This window comes from Hyaena hyaena, unplaced genomic scaffold, assembly GCF_003009895.1.
Source record: "Hyaena hyaena isolate Hyena2069 unplaced genomic scaffold, ASM300989v1 scaffold_169, whole genome shotgun sequence".
NCBI classification, from domain to species: domain Eukaryota; kingdom Metazoa; phylum Chordata; class Mammalia; order Carnivora; family Hyaenidae; genus Hyaena; species Hyaena hyaena.
Genome location: NW_024080801.1, coordinates 350,612 through 371,905, shown reverse-complemented (window position 1 = coordinate 371,905; position 21,294 = coordinate 350,612). Strand labels below are relative to the sequence as shown.

Sequence of the window (21,294 nt, the reverse complement as noted above, 5' to 3'; positions counted from 1 at the left end):
ACTGTGATTACCAACTAACTACCTTGATAACAATTAGGTAAATGAACAGCATTTCCATGGTTTGGAGCATTAGAGGAATACATTTAAGCTTCTGACTTTTAGATGTTTGGTCAAAAAACAATTTCCTTCATCAAGTTGAATGAAGAGGTCAAAGTAGACAGCTTCCCTTTAAAGAAAGATCTCAACAGGAAAACAATGACCAAATTAACGAAACATTATCTTTAACTCATTTTAGTGCTGAAAGCTAGACTTTCATAAGCATAGTGCATCATGAAATCAAAGCCACCAGCAATACAGAGTTAAAAGACTAAAAAACAATACAAAACAAGCAACAACAAAAAAAAGGAACAAAAAACCAAGGAGTAAAACCAAGTGTAAGTTAAAAACATTGGATTTAAAAACAAAATACGTCGCATTCTTAGATGAGAATTTTTACCTTCCTCCTGCCAACTGATACTTTTAAAAAAAAATTAGAACTTTTGTCAGTTCTCTCATAAAGGATATCTTTATTCATTTGGCAGTACAATTTCCTACCTACATAGAAATCTATGTGAATGTGTCCAAAGACCACAGAATAGCCACAATGGATGGGCCTACAGTCTATGGTGCTGGAAGGCCTGGGCTGTATCTCTTTCTGACACACGGATCGGAGAGCAAAATGGGAGATACGCTTTTTAAAAAATCGAGGCCAACATAGGCAGGCCTCTCTACAGAATTAAGTTGCTAACACTACGAACAACAGGCTTGTCCCCAGGAAACCTTTTTACTTCCTCATCTTTTAGGCGGGATGACCATCAGGTCAGCAGCGTGCCGTTCTCTGGAACGTGAAAGAGCATCGTCTGGGGACCATCGGGCGTGCTGCCCCCCCGCTAACATACAGGGCGCTCCAACTCTGCCGGGCATCTGCCATTAAGCAGGGCACCTGGGGGTGTGCTGGGTGGCCTGCCGGACACGCCACATAAAGGGCTGGTGTCAAGGACCCCCTTCGTTCGGTTGTCATCGTCTCTAGTCTTGAATTTACTCATTATGAATGTGTATAAGTGCGGATTAATCATTTGAAAAAGTACTCCACAAATGGAAAGGATTCCTAAACTTCTCATAAAAGGTGTTGCCAGAAAAGTAATTAGAGCCATTACTTGTAAGTAAACAATTTTATTGTTCATCTTCACATACGTGAGAGACATCACTACAGCATCCATTACTCTCAAGTTACAAAGTTATAAAACAAGATTTTAAAACTTAAATTAGTATCTTGATAAGGTGCTTAACTTCTAAACAAGGACAAATTAACATTTTTAAAAACTTACTGAATTATGCATCTAATGCAGGTTTTATCCAAAAGTAAATATAACATGACAATTCCCTAATACAATTAAATAATCTATAATTAATATCTGAGAATTGGGGTTCAAGACCACAGTCTGAATTTTTGTTTTAAGTGTAAATCCATTAGCACAGTAAGTTCTGGCTGTCGGCCTGTGATAAAACTGTCACGAGTGACATTATTTTACTCATTAAGACAACAGAGGTTAGTGACAATCGATACCTCTCCTTTAAGTCTATAGTTATAGATACCAATACTTGTAACTAAGAGTTTTATAACTCGGCTTTTTAACTTTGAAGCAGGGTAAACAGCATAAAAATTAAGAGTCTGGTTACAAAACATTTTCACAACGATTTCCATGTGAATGACAAAAATGAGGGAACGGCAGCATGTTCCTTAAGAAGCTAAAATAATTTACAAACTTTTCAGTAATGACTATTGGTCTCTTTGTTACAAAACTGGCAAGGACTCTCAAAATGACTTAATGATACGAACAGAAACAGCCGAGTTACTCGATTTTTCCTTCTTTTTTTTTATCAACTTGATTTCAGACTGTTGTTTTCTGTACTTCTCTCTGAAATGAGCCCTGCCCTCTCCACTAACTTCCAGACATAAGTAATCTTCACAATCACATTCACCGCAGCACGATTGTGCATCATGAAAGATTGACATTGTAATGAATTTTCCAGAAACATTTTATTACCCAAGTCCCTGATGTATTGCATTCTGAGAATAGCATAAACAGTGGTGAAAATACAAAATACTGTTATATATGGGACGCTGAATAGAGTCATACACAGTAAAAAAAAAAAAAACTCACTTCAAATTTGGTTGATATACTGACAGTAACGGCAAAGACTTAACCGCCTGATGATCACAGAAAATCAGAAGGGATGATTCGCTGACATATTAATCAATTTAAAAGACCATTGATTTAATACAACATTAATGGAGGCACCAAAACAATGCACTGTTATCAAATCAGGCCTAAAATAACCCTGAAAAACTCAATACAATATCAATTAAATTTGGACTCTTTTTTAAAACGCATATAGAGAAGGGCAGAAGATACTCAATTTAAAGTCTTCTTGATTAGGCTACTAATAAAGAAAAACTCAATGAATACAAAAAGGATATATTAAAACTACATTAAGGCTCAGATTTTAAAACAGGAGAACCAAGGAGATCCAGTTATGGCTATCACTGTGTCCTTAGAGTCTTACAGTGCCCCAGAAGTTAAGCCCTTAGAGAGTGTGAAAGCATGCACAGTTCATTATGTACAGGTACTGTGGGGACGTGAAGGTAGCCAAGGCAAAATCTAGCAAATGCCACCTTCACTTTTAAATTCCTCTATTAGGTGGTTTAAAGACAGACCCTTAATAGTTTTTTAAAATTCTTTTGTAGTTACTAAAATATACATCCTGCAAAAATGTATGGCTCACGGATCGGTTCATAAAACACAGAGTCAGTCTAACAACACCAATCGTTACAATATAAAAGAAACTTCTTACAAAAGAAGCTTTATTAGATGTCAAAAACCCTGTTTTAGCTCACAAATGAAAAGTACTTGCGGAAGGGTCTTTTCGTAAGCTAGTTACCTAACTAACGGTGAGCTAGCGGGAGGCTCGGACCCTGGGAGGCCTGTCCCCAGGCCTTCAAATGCTGGAGACAAGGGCGTTAGTGCTGGTCTACTGAAAACCAACACGAGCAAAGTCGGTAGTTTATCTGTATGCCTTGCAGAAGGCCGAGTTAAAAATATAGCATCAATTAATCAGCTTCCTAGTCCCATATCCAATCAAAAGGGCAATTTTCAATTACGTGGATACTATAGCTCCGTGATCATTCCAGTTGGGAACCTTGAAAAAAATCAAATGCTACCATTTCATACCTGCTCCAGCATTGGAGCCGTTTCATTGAAGTCTTCCTTTTTTTCAGCACCATCCACCCCAACAGCTTTGGATGCCAACAAACCTTGAGGAAAATTGTACAGAAATTGCTCATTAGAAAAAATACTGGCTTTCAATCTAATCAACTTCCCCCCAATGTTAGCAGTTGAAGCCCCCCATCCTTTTTAATACACAGGAAGCAAATGGTCTCAAAGGGTTACTTGACAAAAACAAGTACACCCGTTATGACGACTCAAGGGACTGAATCACAACTCGAGTTTTTTACACAATTCGTTTTCTGTAAAAAACAAAAAAAATCACTCCTAAAGATATCCTTAAAAAAACACACACATATACATTTCAACTCTATGATGTACTATCTAGAAACCTAAGGTTGGTTAGATTAATACTCATACTATGGGCTTTGTTTATACAACTAAAATACAGAGTTAATATCAAGATCTGAAAAACCCTTCCTAGAAGACTCTGTTGTTGTTCTATTACTAGCTCAACAACTACTCCCAATTTTTAACTCCACATGGATCCTTTGACCAACACTTTATGGGTTTATCCCTATGCCCCACTATACCTTATCTTCTTGCAAACGTGCCCAAAACACTGACGGATCTGCCTTATGTCAACGGGGGGAAAAGTGCAGGTCCTTCCTCCATTAGGACTGAATACTATAGCCTCATTCTACAAATGGTGAAATAATTTAGGAATCCCAGTTTTCTCCAACGTGTATCGCTAATTCTCAATTTTCAAGGACAGAATATTTTATCTACAGCACATAAATTAACCTTATAAGACAATAAACCTCTGCCTTAATGTATAAATTAAAGGCATTTACTTGGTCAAGCTTCTTTGCCACACACCTGACAAGTATTATCAGTGTAGCCAAGTTTAGAACGCTTGTGGAATACAACAAGTATGTCTTTCCTTATGACCACTGAGCACATAAAAGGTCACCAAAAATCATTTCTGCCATTTCAAACCTGGCTACATAAAACCTCTGTTTCAAAGAAAGCATGATTTAACAATCAACACCATAACAGTCAACTTACTACAGCAGTTATACCTCCTAGACTACTGAGGCTGTCTAGAGTATAGTCAATAGGAGGAAAACAGTGCCCCACAAATGCCACATGACATTGATCCATCCATGTGGCAACATCTTTGGACTTTTTCAGGTAACTATCTCGAAGATGTTAGGTAATCTAAGTAGGAATTCAAAAATTAAAGATGTATCCTTAAAGTAGTACTACAGCCAAGTGTTAACTTAGGACCAAAGCAACCTTTCCTTTATTAGAAAGTTGAATATCCAGCACCCAGAATTGTTAATTTAAAATAGAAAAGGCTGAGTGTAAAATAGTGATTTTGACAAATCAATGACTGGTATTAAAAATGTATCTGGTCCGGTTGAGACAACAATCTACATAGTTTGCACACACAATATTAAGTGTGGATTTAAATGGGGGTGGGGGGAAGCCAATACAGAAATAATTTTACAAAAAGCTTACAAACCATAAATTCAGTCCTGATTATGCTAATATCACTTCTGAACATATTTTTAGATGACTGAAACAGATGTAGCACGGTGTGCTTCCTTAACATTTAAAACCATGTTCACTAAGTTTTTCTTCTCTAGCTAATATTTTTGAGAATCACTACTACTGAAATGAAAAGAAAAATAATTAGGGAATCAAGTTCTTTTGCAGGGAAATGAGCAGAATTTCCGCTTTACTCAAACAGGACAAATATTTTGCTATTCAATCTATTAAATGTATCTTATATTTTGTTTCCTTTCATAGAGGTGGTAGAAGTACTTTTCAAATCCCGTTAATAGAGAGCAGAGATCCCAAATTACAAAAATAAGGTACTACAAATTCTAAAAGAAACAAAATAATTCAGACACTCATAAATTTAAATTAGGACATTATAGACCCAATTAATTAAAAGCATTCCCACCCAATGGTTTGTGATGGAGAAATAAAGCATTGTAATGTTGTTATAAAAAGTAATGGGGCATTTAATAAAAACTACTCAAAATTAGATTAGAAGATACAATACTTGGTATTCAGTGAATTCAAATGCCTCAAATATGATCGAGAAAATCTTTTCATACTTTATATAACATGCTATCTTACAAAAGAGGTACCAGATACAAACAAGGGGACAAAAATAAAAGTCTCTGAAAGGTCTCAGATTACTGCTGCCCCTGAAGAGTCTGTCTGAAATCTGTTCTCTTGGCCTGTGAATATTCTGGGTAAAAATGCAATATCCTTAGTGAATGGAAACAGATACAGAAGAAGTTAGTTTTACTTATTTGTAAATGCTTATTAATTATATGTCGCTAACAGGCCCACCTCCAGAAGAATGTATCTGTGATTATCTTGACAGTACACATCATGCAGCTTCAAGATGTTATGTAAATACGATAAAAGTAGAACATCAAATATTCATAAGTCCCGCCCACAAAGTTACAATTTCTCAATACTGTACTTAAGCCACAAAATCACAGTTGTCTGCCTCTGCTAATAGGAATGAACAGTACAGAGGCCAGAGAACCCTAGAATGGCAAAGGGGAGGAAGGCTGGGCTAAGTAGTTAAATCTGTGCTCTAATCACCGGGAATTCAAACAGAGGATTCAAACACAACATTCTTGCTGGGAGAAAGTACTGAATATTCTTGAAATTATCATCAGTAGCACATACTGCCCCATTCCAACCTCTGGGTTTTTTCAAATTATTTTTAAAGTTCCTTAAGCTGCACAAACATATCTAAGCTGGCTGGGATTCTGGGAACTCCTACAACTGGCAGAATCAGACCATGCTGCTGTTTTTTCTTTTGCTCCCTTGACAGACAATTTGTATGTTATCATCTACTCAAATTTGCTTGCAGTCTGCTTGCAGCTTGGGCCCAAGCATGGACTCTTGAATCTCTCTGTAAAATTGTCAGTTCTAAATCAGTATGCATAAAGTACACAACTATCAATAAGGTACATCACATAAAGAAAAATAAGTCTCCAGAAGGGCATATATACACTGCGCAGCTACTATTTCAGTGTGTACTTATTTGGAAACTTCAAAAAAAAGCCATCCTATACCATCCCCTAACCAGAATTCAGGTTTAGAATCTCTACAGGCTGTGGCCATCAGGAAGGGAACAGAGAGTGAATATAGGAATTAAATGTATGCAGTGGCTGGTCCGCTTATTTCCAGCTAGAATGATTTCAAAGGTAAATAAAGCGTGGAGTGGGGGGGAAACATGTCAGAGCAGCCAAGATGCTACTATGATCGGAGCCCTACTCCTCTCAGTAGCAAAGGCACGAACAGATACCATAGGTGAGCTTGATAAATTTAAAATTTATCACCAAAATCCCATAGCAAAACCACTGCTTTATATTATTCTCATCTGTTTTTATGGCCTGCAAATGAAATTTACTACACAGAGCAAGCCCGAGTTTCAACCGCTGAAAACAGTCTTATAAAAGATCTATTCTCTTTATGTACGATATAATTGCAACATGAAAACAAAAACAGGATTCAGAGGATTACCATACATTCAAATCTTCTGAGTAAATAAAGGGAAAAAATCTTAACAGCTTCGCATCCGTGAAATCTTACACTTTTCTACTGCTGCCACAACTACCAGGGAAGTAAGGACAAAGTCCCTCCACCTTGTGTTACTAAGCAACCAGTATTAGAACTTCCTTGAGACACCAGGTAAAATGATTTTCTTTTCAAGGCCACATGTAAATAATACACTGTTGTTGACTGAGCTATTTTCTTCTTTTGTTTCTTTACATGTCAGGGGCTTGGGCTCGAACTGCTCAGGAAGGCACATGTAAGAATATACTGCCTGAAACTAAAAGCAGGTTATCCAGACTGCAAGAAAACCCTCGAGGCTGGTAAGCTGGCAGGCGCACCGCGTCAGCGTCAGGGTCCCAGTCACGTCCGTCTCCCTGGGGCTCGGCCCCTGCGGGAGTGCTGCTCTAGTCTTGGTAGCACCGGAGTCGGAAGCGCTCTCCTCTTCTGCCACGGCCCGCAGCCCTACTTGCCATCCCGCTAGCGCCAACCTGAAGTCTCAAGGTGCCCTGGTAACCACCACCCGACAACATCCGGGCTTGCTCCAAAGCTAAGAGTGTCTGAGGAAAAGGGAACGGATGAATTAATCTGAAATATCCCCTGTCCTGGGGCCGAAAATTTCCCTTACCAGCAAAAGGCACAAAAATAATGTTAACAAATGGAGAATAACAAATATTCTCACCTGTTGAAACCAATTACCATCACTTGAGATGAATTCTACGATAAAACAATGGTTCTAGACAACACTCAGCTGCAGAGTCCTTGTTCAGCAGGACTCTACTCCTCAGGAAATGGTCTGAATGCTTAATTTACATGTATTCTTTGATCTGACAGCAAAACCAAACATCTTCAAATTATTTAAAAGAATGCCAACAAAGGTTTGTACAGCTTTATTAGGCCAAAGACACTAAAAATAATTTTGTCCTTAAAAGAGGAATAATTAAAAGTATCTTAACTCTCTTTTTAACATATACTCAGAAAAATTAAACACGTTTACAATTTCTTCCAAAGATTAGAATCGTTCGGCTGAACAGGCCCTGGAAGTGATGGGGTCCTCATGTGACTGACCCTCCTTCAAATACTTAAATCCCTTTTCCTGTGAACACTAACCATGCTAGGATTGCCAGTTTTCAGTGTCCTAACACCCTACTTCCTAAATTAAAGCAGGCACAGAAAAATAAGATGGGATTCTAGGAACCAACCTGAAGATAAGAAATGCAAGAAACTTCTGGAAGTACTTTTGCTTTGGGAGTACACAGATCCGGGAACTGAATTCAATGGAGCGTTCATCTTGGCAGCCATACTCGCTGCCGTCTTTAATGAGCCCAGCCAAGGGGAGGAAGGTTTGTGTAAGAACACTTAGGACCTCAGGGGCTGTGTCCCCAGCAGACGGACAAAAGCAGAGAATTCAAGTCTTAATAGAAACTGCTCCTGCCACCAAGGTGATGTAAAAACTACGGAATGTTGTCACATTTGATCCTATCAACCCTCACAACATCCCTGTGAGGTAGGCAGAATGGGTGACGGTTTTCACATTTCACAACAGAAAAAGCTGACAGCGCTGAAGGAATGTTGACCTTGAAGAGCCATAAAGTACCTGTCTTCCCTGTTAACCAGTTTGTCACACTAAAACAAAAGATACATTTTGCTTTATTAAAAACAAACTCATCTAAAATCAAACCCTCCATTCCCCCCCCCCCCCACAACCAAAAGAATCATTGTAGTTTACCAGTAATCTTGTTAAGTCGAGCTCTCTTGGCCTGAAATGAGTTGCCTTGATTATTTTTCCTCTTGTTTGATAATGTGCTCTCTGGCTGTGGAAAGACCATCTTTGGAACGTTCTCTACATGAAGTCCTACTTTTAATAGAATACATACATGAGAGTTTATCTAGAATCCAAAGTTAAAACACATGATTCGTTTTTAAATAGCAAAATAGTAAAAATGCTTCACGCTTATTTTTTTGTTAACCCACTGCTTGACACAGAACTTCAAAAACACAAATTGCTCCAGAATGATATATCAGGAATAAAAAAACTACCTAGTAGTTATTCTTTAGGAAAGAAAAGCAGCAAGAAAAGGACTCCCTGCTTTTCCCATATTACGTCTCAAAACACATGCATTTAAAGAAGCAGCATTTTAAAAAACTTAAAGAAAAAAAAAACGCACACACGAAAGAAGCAAAAACCCCAAAGCCTACTAACAAGAACTTAGAAGTCAAGATCCGAATTCATCTCTGTTCAAGAATACCGCGGGCACCCATCATCCAGTACCCACACTGGACCAGTTACATCTGGCTCTGTCACCCACTACAAAAGTTACCCACTTACACTCGGGAAGAGCCCAACCATTTAACCACAGCCCCGAATGACAGGTCGCCAAAGGGTCTGGCTTACTCACTATGTGAGTTCACCCGCCATAGGAATGAACGTAAGAACAGATTTTGTACCAAATGGTTCACTAGACGTGGGCAGATCTTCCTTCTTCTCAACTTCTGATGAAGCTATAGAAGCTGAAGTCTCTTCCTTCTTTGAAGGTACTTTAAACCATTTCCTCTCATCTTTGTCTTTATCTTTATTGCTGTTAGCACTGGTACGAGGTTTGCTCCCTGTTTTATTCTTGGCTGCAGCTGCAGCAGCTGCTTTGACTAAAGCTATCCAATCCTCCAAAGGAAAAACACAAAACATGTGAAGTATTAAAAAATTAATCAAAATTTAACTACACTAATAAAAACATGTATCACATTTTCAAAGCGACAAAACCACACACACACACAAAAACAGAATTATAGTTACAAGATAAATCATCAACACAGTAATTATCAAATTTAATGATCTAATGGGTTAGTGGGATCATATAACCTTACATAAAATAGGTAAATATTCAATAGCAAATATTCCTTTGCTATCATTTTCACAGGAATAAAATCTAAAATAAAGGAGGGGTCCCTGTAACAACTCTAGAACACTACATGGCATTCTGCCTCAGTACTTTAGATTTAAATGGTAAACTGCATTTCTTTTCTGAGCACAACAAATCGTGGAAGAAATGAGTGAAAAATGCTTACGTTGCAATTCTGCAAAGATTAAAGAAACGCATTCTCAGTGAACAAATTACTATTCCTTGTTAGGAAGAATTAACAAAGTATGGCCGATTTCACAGAATTCAAGATATGATTTAATTAATTTTTAAAGCTTTGACATTCTGGACACCAATGTATCAGAACAGCTTAATATTACTAAAGAAAAAAGAGCCACATGATTTGACCAAGGTGTCTTACATACATACAGTCAGGCTCCAGACTAATTTCCCTCACTCTACAACTTCTGGATTTGTGCTGATTACCATTCTTCTGCGATCCAAGTATTTATTCTTCCTGTGCTTATATTTAAAGTTAGTTGCCACACAATTTTTCTCAACTAAAAATGCTTATTGTAAAAAGTATGGAGGGGCTCCTGGGTGGCTCAGTCGGTTAAGCTTCCGACTCTTGATTTCAACTCGAGTCATGATCTCAGGGTCTCAGGATCAAACCCGCATGAGGCTCTGCACTGGGCATGGGGCCTGCTTGAGATTCCCTCCCACCTCCACCTCTATCCCCATCCTTCCCCCATGCTTGCTGTCTCTCTCAAAAAAAAAAAAAAAAAAAAAAAGGAAATACGTAAAAAAGTAAAAGAGTGGTGTTAACATTTAAATCTGTACAACCGAAAAGATTTTCTTAAAACAAGTATTTGTAGTATCTCTACAATTACTCTTCCGCTAAGGCCACTAAGCTTCAAAGAGGCCAGCTCAAATTCAACCAAGATGGGCATACACTAACTGCTTAGTCCAAGTAACTACAACTACTTCTCAACATCAAATACATTTACTTCACAAGTTACATAACAAACCTCAATCATTAGTCAAAAGAGGGTGCTGGCTGCTCTTGAAAATATATGGTGAAGACAAAAAGCCCCTAAAAATAAACCAACAAACAAAACCTGTGTTTCTTTCTCTCCCCCATGACTGAAATGAACTAAAAATACCACGTGACTGCACCGAACTATTCACTCACCAATATTCTGCTAAACACCTTGCTACATGTGCCAGGAAGCACGCCAAGCAGTCATGAGGCAACAATTTATAAAAGACGCTGCCTGAAAGGCCTTAAACCGCGCGGGCCCTGGAGCGGCCACATCTTTGTTCCCGCCTGGAAAATGCCCAGCATCTAGCTTTCTCGGTTTAAACTGTGTCCCCCCAGTATATGTCTTATTAGAAAGCAAATTAAGACACAACTGTAAAATACAGATTTATGTCTCTAGTTTGCAAAATATCAAAACAAAATAAAACAAAAGCCCTCAAAAAGAAAAAAGATAAATCAGTATTGTCCAACCCCATGTTTACTCGGAACCACGGTTTTTGGGCCTACCTATAAGGAACCGAAAGGCAAATAAAATTAACTATTAAGACAATGTGACAGGAGAGGCAGTGGAGGAATAAACGAACACCATGGAAGAACAAAACCAAGTCCTGGCAATCAGAGGGTGTTTGAGTAGACACAAGCAGCAGGAGGGGGCTGGGGAGCCCAAGTGCCACGGCCACGGCCACGTGGAACCTTGAGACTGACACTGAAGTACTACAGAGAGAAAGCACCGCTGCAGTGACCGAGTAATCCACAAAGCAGAAAGAGAAACAAAAGTACCACCAGACAAGCAAAGTGTTACATTCCACAGGGATCAGCCTTGTATAGCCTTATTAAGAGCAGAGTGTTTAAATCTGGGTTCCATGTTGTGGGAAAAATTTTAGGTCGTTACAGAAATGCTGAAAAATGCTAGAGGTGCATTCCACTCCAGCTCTTTTTCTTTCCAATGAACAGCAAACTGGAAGAGATTCATGTTGTACCTCTTGAAAGTGCAATTAGATATTTTTTAAAAGTGCCTGATCATATGACTTGTTAATCATGGCATCAATGCAGTTGTGTCATTAAAGAATTCTCCCATTATTTTGCCCTTCTATTTGTTATTTATTTATTTATTTAAAGAAAGGTAGCACACATGAGCTGGGGAGAAGGGCAGAGGGAAGGAAAGAGGGAATCTTAGGCAGGCTCCATGCTCAACACAGAGCCCAACAAGGGGCTCAATCCCACAACCCTGGGATCATGACTTGAGCTAAAATCAAGAGTCAGACGTTCAGCCAACTGAGCCACCCAGGCGCCCCCCCTCTTCTATTTTTAAATAGGTAAGATTCACTATTAAATATAACTGGTGTGATTCTTCCACGAATTAGAACTGATGATATGCTGCAAAGTTCCCTGTAGGTAACAGAGCAGTACACAATACAGAGCATGCCAGAGGTCACATGGGAGCTCAGAGTCACCCTGCACACTATGTTTATGTGAAATGTTAAGTCAGTCACTCCATTCTCTAAGTTCTGAATTCCTCAGATGTGAAACAGAAATATCAGTCACAGCTATGTCAAAGGATTTGCTACGGGAATCCAATTCAATAATGTGTGCAGAAAAATGTTTCATAAATAGTAAAGGGCCTTATGAGCAAAACTTTACCACTAGTGAGCTTTATAGCGGCACGTTTGCAGAAATACAAAATAGAACGGAAAGAGCCACAGGAAGTTTAGAGAAGAGTATTTCCACATTGCATCTATTTATCCTTTGTTAGTTGAGTAAATTTACTGTTTATCTTTACAAGGGACTTCCCAAGATACTGAAAATTTAGAAGGTTCATGCAACCTGGATTCTCTCAGCACTTGCCACACAACAACTGAGTCTATTTCCTACATGAAAACAAGTCAAAGCCTTTTGGGAAACAAAGACACTTTGAAAAGAGAGCATTTTATAAAAAAACAAAAAACAAAACTCTACAAATATTTTTAGTGTGCTTGTAATTTAAAATTATGAAGAAAAATGTAAATTAAGGATACAGTGCTACCCATATTCTCTTCCAATAGTTTGTATTCTGGCACTGACTTTAATGTTCACACACATCATAATGTAACTACTTATGTAAACACCCAATAACACCCAATGAATTAATTTTTATAACTTGTACTTTTACCACAAACCAAACTGCCTCAGAATCTCACTTTGGAAAAAAATGAAGTTTTAGAGTTAGTGCCATCTCACAAACACATAAATAACCAGAAAAATAAATAATAGCCATAAAGGGAAAAGAGAGAGAGAGAGAGAATTTTGTTTAATTAAACAGCTACGTATTAAGTTCCCAATGTCTTCATCAATTTTCTATGCAGTAACCAAGAAATCACACCACTGAATGCTTAAAGGAAACTTTTATTGACACATACAAGTAGGAATACACAAAGCAATTTCCCAATCAAAAGCATTTCCATTTTAAACTGCATTTCCATATTAACTGGGGGAAAGACTGCGAGCTGATCACTACAAAACTACATTTTTGAAAACCAGGTGATTGTAAACGATCACACTTCTCGGAAGAGATCAGGAATCATTTTTAGGGATCTTACTGCGGTGATTCACATTTCTAGATTACTAAATGTACACTTGGCTCGAGCTGACCAGATCATCTCAACACAATTCTGAAGGACACTTTGCACCGCACAGTATGGAGCACATATGTAGCGTATTTCTGTATTAGACACTTTTACAGGTTACTTTCAATTCCTAAAATTAATTGTAGGTCCAGGTGCTGAAAATCCCAAATAACAGCAGAACATAAAAGAAAATATTTTAAATTTCTAGCGGCACCTTTTCTTTCCAGTATTTCAGGAAACATATTCGACCAATAGAATCATGGTTTTAACTTCATCCCAGACTCTCCTTCCAGTGCTTACCGTTCATCATTCTTGCTCTGAGCAGTGACAAGGCATGTAACTTACATCCTGTGACTCACAGAGCCCTGCCTGAAACAGCCTACAGAGCGTCAGGTAAGCGCCTTTTAAAAGAAGATTAAGGACTATGATTTATAAAAGGAAAGAAGATAAGGAACTCAATATAAAATTTTATATGAAAAATTAACTTTCTAAATGATACTATATACCAGGAAGAACAAAGCAAAATTAAATAAAGGCACTTACCTCACTTCCCATAGACTGGCTCCACGATCCAGCTGGGTCGAAAGGACAACACCAGCTTAGTGGATGCTGGGGTTGCACCTGGAACAGAAACTAGTGACCTATAACTTTAGCAGGTCGAGAGCCAAAGAAGCAAAAATCAAGTGTATAATTTATCTTACATTCTAAGCTGCTTTTTCTTGCTGCTATTTGGGGCTATCAGCACATAATCCTACAATTAGTTTACTTTAAAATACAGATATGTATCTTTTTTTTTGATTGGTCACCGTTCCAGAAGACATCCCTTTGGGTAGCTAGGAATGCCAAACTCTCTTACCTGCCCCTTAGCATCCTCGGGCATGGCTTTAATGTGCATTCTTTTTAAACAACGAATTACTCCATCGTAAAACTGAACTGTGAATGTTCCTGAAACAGGAGCAAGTCAGAATCATTAGAAAATACAACTGGAATCTTATAGCAACACTTGAAACCTAGCAAGCAATGCCCTGACAGAACTAAACACACTCTGATCGCAGTAACTGCATGCACACACCTGTTAAGAACTGCAGGAAGTTGGGGAAGTTTATTTTCTTTCCTTCTAATAAGATCATTACTTACAAACGGATATAAAATTTCTATAAGAATTATCACTTGCTCTTTTTGGAAGTTTCTTTCCAAGTAACAGAGAGAAAGAATTGATATGGGGGAAAACAATCATTTGTTCACAGAAAGATTACATCCTTTCACCATGAACTGGTAAGTAAGAATCAGATCCGCGGGCTTTTAAGCCAGAAAACACTCTAGAGACCATCAGGATGAAAGTGCTCCTGAGCAGATGAGATGGCTGACTTCCAGGGAGGCGGAACGCTGCGCCGGCAGCCGAACAGCAGCTCAGCTCTAACTAGCCCCCAGCCCTACCCGCTAACTCCACCTGCCTTTCGGACTCAAAACCCTGCCTGCCTGACAACCACAAAGTATACTCAGGTTTTGCTACTGACTCCATGCTTTCAAGTCAAAAGAAGTCAGTATCGCCACAGAACATAAATTACATAGATTTTATACTTAAGAAATTCCAATGCTTTCCTATCATGTCCTGTACAAATGACGGCTGAGAGGCTCTTTAAGAAAACACGTACTAGACCTTTACAAAATAAGTAAAAAGGGTGTCATCATTGTTATTATTGGATTTGAAGCTGGCACCAAACCAGATGTATATCTACGAAGACTTTCCTTAATTTTGTAATCTGAACATCATTGGATTTCGTATTTCCCGTGATTAGCATAATTCACCATGTTGCAGATATAAAGCTCTAGACCCAAGTTACTGAAAAAGACTGGCGAGCCGAGTGGCGAGGCTGTGAGGACACGGAGAGGGCTGAGCCAGCACGGCACACGTGCCCCTGGCCCGCCTGCGCTCTGCACCTGCCCCAAGTCCTCCTCCTGCGGGAGCGGCCTTCCGGAGAGCAGGCCCCTCCCCGCCGCCGGCTACATCGGCCCGCTCCTGTGGTGCCTTCCTCCTTTCCCCCCTCTGGCCTACTCTCCACCGATCGGCTCCTCAACTCCCCCCCACCCCGTGACATGAACACTCCCCTGTTCCCTCCGGTTCACAGATGCGCCCCTCCTCTTCAACTTCTCTGAGACTCACTACAAACACCTTAATGTTCATCTCTGTTAGTTGTTTAGCTTTTACGGTGACCAGAAGGCCTCCTGAAGGCTTCCTGTGCCTTTGCCTTTTCTCGGCGAGGGGCCGGGGTGTGGAGGGTGACATGGGTGAGCAGGCTCCTCTGCCACGTGGGGCGCACAGAAATCACAACATATAGACCTCGAGTGGAGATGTTTTAAAAAGAAATTGTGTCTGCCACCATTTCATGAAGGGTGCACTCAAACTGCTCCTAAAACGGCAGAGACTGCAGTGAGTGCCTCTGCTCTTCTGCCAATACAAGCTTAATTTTCTGTGTTCTCTGCCCGTGGACAGATGGGATGGGACAGAACCAGAGGACTGGGCTTCTGAGGGCACCGCACGCGTGGGTACCCACGCACCTGTACATGCTACACTCCTGAGGAACGTTAGGCACGGAGGCAAGATCTCGGAGCTCTCCACACTCAAAGAAACCGCTCTTAATCAATATAGAGAGGGAGGGGGCACCCGCGTGGCTCAGTCGGTTAAGCATCTGACTCTTGACCTCGGCTCAGGTCGTGATCTCACGGTTCATGAATTCGAGCCCACATCAGGCTCTGTGCTGACCGCACGGTGCCTGCTTGGGGTTCTGTCTCACTCTCTCTCTGCCCCTACCCCACTTCCTCTCGCTCTCTCTCTCAAAATAAATAAAAATGGACTTTAAAAATATAAAATAAAATAGAGAGTTTTGTTTCATTTTCCTTCGTCTTTTTTTTATTGGGGGTGGATACCTATTAATTATCCAGCAGAAATGATCTGTTACCTCCTGCTTTCCTCCCACAACGTGTTGGTGATGCCCCCATGCTGGGCCCTGCACGCGACCCTGGAGAGCCCAGCCCGTGCGTCTTAGACACAGGAATACGGGCTCCATACAGAGCTCTCACGAAGCTAAGTGCAGTGAGGTGAAGCACACCAGGAAAGGAAAAGTAACCTGCAAACCTAACAACAGAGACGTCCCTCAACTCCTCCAGGAGGAAAGTGACGGGTGGCAGTAAAATCTTAGCCATATGTTATTTCAGTCCCTTAAAACAATACGCTGGACTAGGCCTTTGTAAAAGTGTATCATAATTTTTAAGTAGACAACACTGATTTGCTTTTTCACACTTAACATTAATACATCTCTTTTGAAATGTTTTCCTCTTTTGTCTCCTCTTACCTCCCATGTTTTCTAAAGTTTGTTGTTACTTTAAGTCTTCAGCTTAAATCCCTTCCATGTTTCCTTCCCATCACCTCCAAAAAAGAATTCAAATTCTATAGCAGATTACAAGACGTTCCATACGCAGACCCCTGATTCTCTCTCCCATCCCTCCTGATATTCTATCAGAGGTCACAACGGGGTCTTGCGGTCCCTAACAAGTGGCAGGCCTCTCTTCTCTCCCTCTGCGACATACATTTCATTTCTTTTTCAGAAGTCTTTCATTCCCTCGTTAGCTGACCTGTTTGTCTTTCAGGTTTAAAGTGTCCCCTTACTTAAATGCTTCTCTTGCAAAGAAGCTGTCACTCAATGTGTGTTTCTTTAGGAAACAGAACGGATGAGTGGTCATGTTTAAGAAACAACTGTTAGAGAAAACGGATGTATTCCTGACTTGGAAATATACTTACAAGTGTCTCACAGCTTATTAAAATGAGATTTTAAAGAAGAAATTTTAAAAAGAAAGCATATCTCCAATACTAATTTAAATACTAATTATCATGCTTTTGCAAATTACTCAGTCTTCAAGTTCTGTTTTTTTCAATACATTGTCTGCCCAACAGACTTACTCATCTTTGGCCACATGAACACACCTGAGTCCGGTGTCATTTTCAACATCACTGGTCAGTTCAGTAACTTCTGCTCAATACTGATGTTTAGATGCCACAAAGGCTATCGGAAAATTTACCTCTCAATTATTCACAGAAACTAAGAAAAAAAGGGGCAGCGGAAAAAGGCAATAAAGGAAATCCTCACACTGATAAGTTTCCACACTCTTTCCTCAGAAAACACTGGACACTGGACTGTATTTTACTTCCAAGTTGAACTGATTTGAATTTTCCTGTATCCTTCACCTTCCCTAACGCTCTGGTTGAGTTGCTCATAAAAATAACTTAGCCGCCAAACTGGAAACAGAGAAGGAAAAATAAAATGCATATAACATAAGCCTATCGACCAAAAGCTGAACAACTGTAACCAACTTTCACACTTCCCCTAATGTAAACAGTGTATTTAGGTGCTAAGCAGATCATGTATCATGTCATTCTATACAATATGCAACAATGAAATGTTTCCAGAAAAGATTAGCAGGAAATTCATGAAGTATAAAACAAAGAGAAGTAGCAGCCGTAAGTAACAATTACAAGACTTTAAACTAGAAATACAGTTCACTTTTACTATCAATCCCATTTTAAATCTGAGATCATTTCAAATGCATACCTTCTTTGTTAATTGCTTCAATCTTGGCAGGGTAATAGCGACAGTCTGTCCAACGAGCCAGAACTTCTTCTCCAGCTTTAAAATCCTATTTTAAACAACTTTTAAGATCAATACCATGTATAATAAATAAGCACTTCCTTTATAAAAATAAGCTTTTGTAATATTTAACAGAATTCCTATTAAAATGTATCATTACACATCTAGCACACGGCGGAAGTTTGCTACTTACAAAGAAATCTTCCTCATCTTTGAGCCCTTCTTTTCTCAATGCAGGTCTCTCCAGGGGTCGCAACCGATTGCTATCCCAGTAAATCCATTCATCGTAACGATGACTCCAACGCTCAAAATGGACCAACATCTTGCCCTCCTCATAGTCGATTTTTTCAATCCGTGACGGATACCTCCAAGATAAAAAGAAGCTTTACATCAAAATCTTTACATTTGTTTACACAACATATTAAAAGGATACTTTAACTGAAACACTGCTTGCCATTAAACCCATAAACAGAACAATACAGGTCCATATTTTTAAATGATTGAACCAACGGAGTTTGCCTGATTATTGTCAGGCAAACAATGACTGGTTTTGACACCCAATGAGATAAATACTTCAATACATTCCCAGTGGAAATACAAATTAGCTGCACAGTTTGGGGGAGTATCTGGAAAACACGCTTTAAGAGCCTTATACACGTTACTGCTTTTTAAATTATTTTTTATGTTTATATAGTACTGAGACAGAGACACAGAGCATGAGTGGAGAAGAGGCAGAGAGAGAGAGGGAGACACAGAATCCGAAAAAGGCTCCAGGCTCTGAGCTGTCAGCACAGAGCCCGACACGGGGCTCGAGCCCACGAACCGTGAGATCATGACCTGGGCCTGAGTCGGACGCTTGACCCACTAAGCCACCCAAGCACCCACGTTCCTACTTTTTCACTCAATCATTACAAATCCAGAACTATACATACAAAACATTAATAAAAAAATAGAACCCATCTAGAAATATGGTTAGAAAAACCGAAGACTGTCTACAGCTATATAAACAATGGTATACCCATTGAATGGAAAATTATAGTCTTTAAATGTGGTATTTGCAAAAAATTTACTTAGGAAAATGTAAAGTAGCGGCCCTGTATTCAGTAGAATCATAAGTAAAACAAATTTGTCTAGCACAAGATTCCAATGTGTACATTTGTCTCTTTATGACACAAAATCACTTTGTTTTTTCTATTTCGCTGTACTTTCCAATATTTTAAGCAGCACATCAATGATAGGAGGGCATGCTCAGTTCAACTTTAAACTCTAAAATATAAAAATAACATCGCATTGTTCTGTCACTATGTGTGATGGCTCTCCTACGTTAAATTCTAAAATAGAAATTAATTAACTTTAAACTTTCAACAAGGAAAACTGCCGCATCGCTCCTAATGTACTCTAGTAAATGGTCACAGAGGACTCAAAAGTTTTTAAAAACTATCATTAAATAACCTTAAGAATTCAAAGCAGCACATAGATGATTCAACCCTAATAGTTTATTTCATATCTTTTGCTAGTTTTTGATAAATCTGCAATTTTTCTTCTCCCTACAGAAAACTGGCTTTCAGTATAAAGCACGACAGACCTTACAGAAGGTCACTTAGGAACCATCTACTACACGCTTTATACCACCCGAGCTATTCAAAGCTTAAACATTTGGAAGGCCCTGAATCCTTCTCTGCTGTACCTCCTTCCCCATTCTGGTTTCGTTTTCCCACTCGGGATTTCCTCAAAAACACCACGCTAGGTCAAACATGTGTGTCTTTGTCCATTCTGCTCTTTCTGCCTAGCGCTGGGCTGCCTCCCCTCCCCCTCTTCTACTCCTCCCTCCAGACTTGGTTGAAGGTGTCATCACGTGTGTAAGGACTCCCCCACCCCCTCCCCCTGCAGGCCTCGCTGCACCCACCTGGCCACGGCTGTCTCAGGGCAGGTTCCCAAACTGCGTGGCACAGAGGGCCTACAGCCCTTGCGACGCAGAGACACGTGACACACAGAAGGGGTCTTATGGTTAAAGAGGCTGGGAAAACACTGGCTAAAAACTTTAACTGTTTTCTTTATTGAAAGCCTTCTTGCTTTTGTCAACAACATGGAGGTAACATTTACTATCACCAAAGTTAAAGAAATATGTAATCCTTTCATCACAGAACATTTATTAACATTTCTTATGATAGCAGACATCTAAGGGACACGATTTTAGAAGCTACTCTGGCCTGTGAGCTTCAAGGAACAAGAGTCATATCCATCTTTGTATCCCCAGCACCTAGCCGAGGGACAGACACACACCAGCCATTCAGGGAAAGCTCAGAATAAGGGACGTTAAAGACAATCTGTACATTTCCTCATAATTAAGAAGGCTGTCGACCTTATACCCTTCAGTTAGAGCTTACTCTTAGTCTTGATAGGGGGAATGGGTGTGGATGGGGAAGCATTCTATTGAAGAAAGGCAGAAGAACAAGAAAACCCAAAAACCCAGGGAACTCACACTCTCCCCAAGGTGAATGAACATACTGAGCCCACCACGCAGAATTAAGGCTGGGATGCCGGGTTCCTGCAACACTGCTCTGACTGTATGTCTTCGTTCCTCTGGTTTTTACAACATAGAAACTGTCAACAGCGCCCAGGGAACCTAGAGGTAACGGCGCCCTTTAGTGTATCTTCCAACGTTCACCAGCCACTTCACCACTATAAAGAGATTTTCTATCAATTACAAAGTTGAATAAATTTATACTTGCCACATCTTTTTTATTTTTGAGCAAAACATTAGAGGTTTATTCTCTAGGTTCCTTCAAATTCTAAATGTAAACAACTCCACATATTTAAAGCATTTCTCAAAGTGAAAATGGTCCATAGGAACAGAGTCAAGCACATCTTGATTTTCGTAACATGACTAAAGTCAGCAAAGAGTCAGCATCTAAGTAACTTCATGTAAGTTAAATCTGAATTGCACTTTTAAGTAACTTAAAGTTTTCCTAAAATATTTCAAATTCTGTATCACTAACAGGATGCCTGATGCAACAACGAGACTTTCAGGGAACTGCTTCAGGGTAATTTATAGTATATTATACTCTTTACATAAATATCCAGAGACGTAGAGGTAAACTTCAGATGAAGGCCAAGAATTAAATAAGTAACACAAATACCCAAGATTTGTATCTCTTTTCAGTCTTACAATGTTCACAAATCAAATTTTGATTCTTAAATAGGAGCCATAAATATTACTATTATTAAGAATGACTGAATTTCTGTTCATTCACTCAACATATATTTGGGCATCCAATACGATTAAGGAACTTGCTAGGCACTAGCAAGTTTGCAGGTAAAAAGGAAACACAATTAACAGCCACCTTCAAGAAG

At 39.4% G+C, this 21,294-nt stretch overlaps 1 protein-coding gene across 4 annotated transcripts in view; it reads right to left on the bottom strand.

The window, feature by feature from the left end:
* Positions 1 to 21,294, bottom strand: part of PHF20L1 (PHD finger protein 20 like 1) — an 84,961-nt gene that overhangs the window by 46,975 nt on the left and 16,692 nt on the right. For 2 of the 4 annotated variants that reach the window (XM_039240204.1, XM_039240205.1), the window contains exons 3-9: positions 18,134 to 18,305; positions 17,905 to 17,989; positions 14,154 to 14,242; positions 13,841 to 13,918; positions 9,246 to 9,459; positions 8,527 to 8,652; positions 3,213 to 3,295 (exon numbers count right to left, since the gene is read on the bottom strand). In XM_039240204.1, coding sequence (XP_039096135.1) covers positions 3,213 to 3,295; positions 8,527 to 8,652; positions 9,246 to 9,459; positions 13,841 to 13,918; positions 14,154 to 14,242; positions 17,905 to 17,989; positions 18,134 to 18,305 — 847 coding nt within the window. Of the gene's footprint in view, positions 1 to 1,850; positions 3,296 to 8,526; positions 8,653 to 9,245; positions 9,460 to 13,840; positions 13,919 to 14,153; positions 14,243 to 17,904; positions 17,990 to 18,133; positions 18,306 to 21,294 lie in introns of those variants that run through there. The other 2 variants (XM_039240206.1, XM_039240208.1) reach the window with 2 other exon arrangements.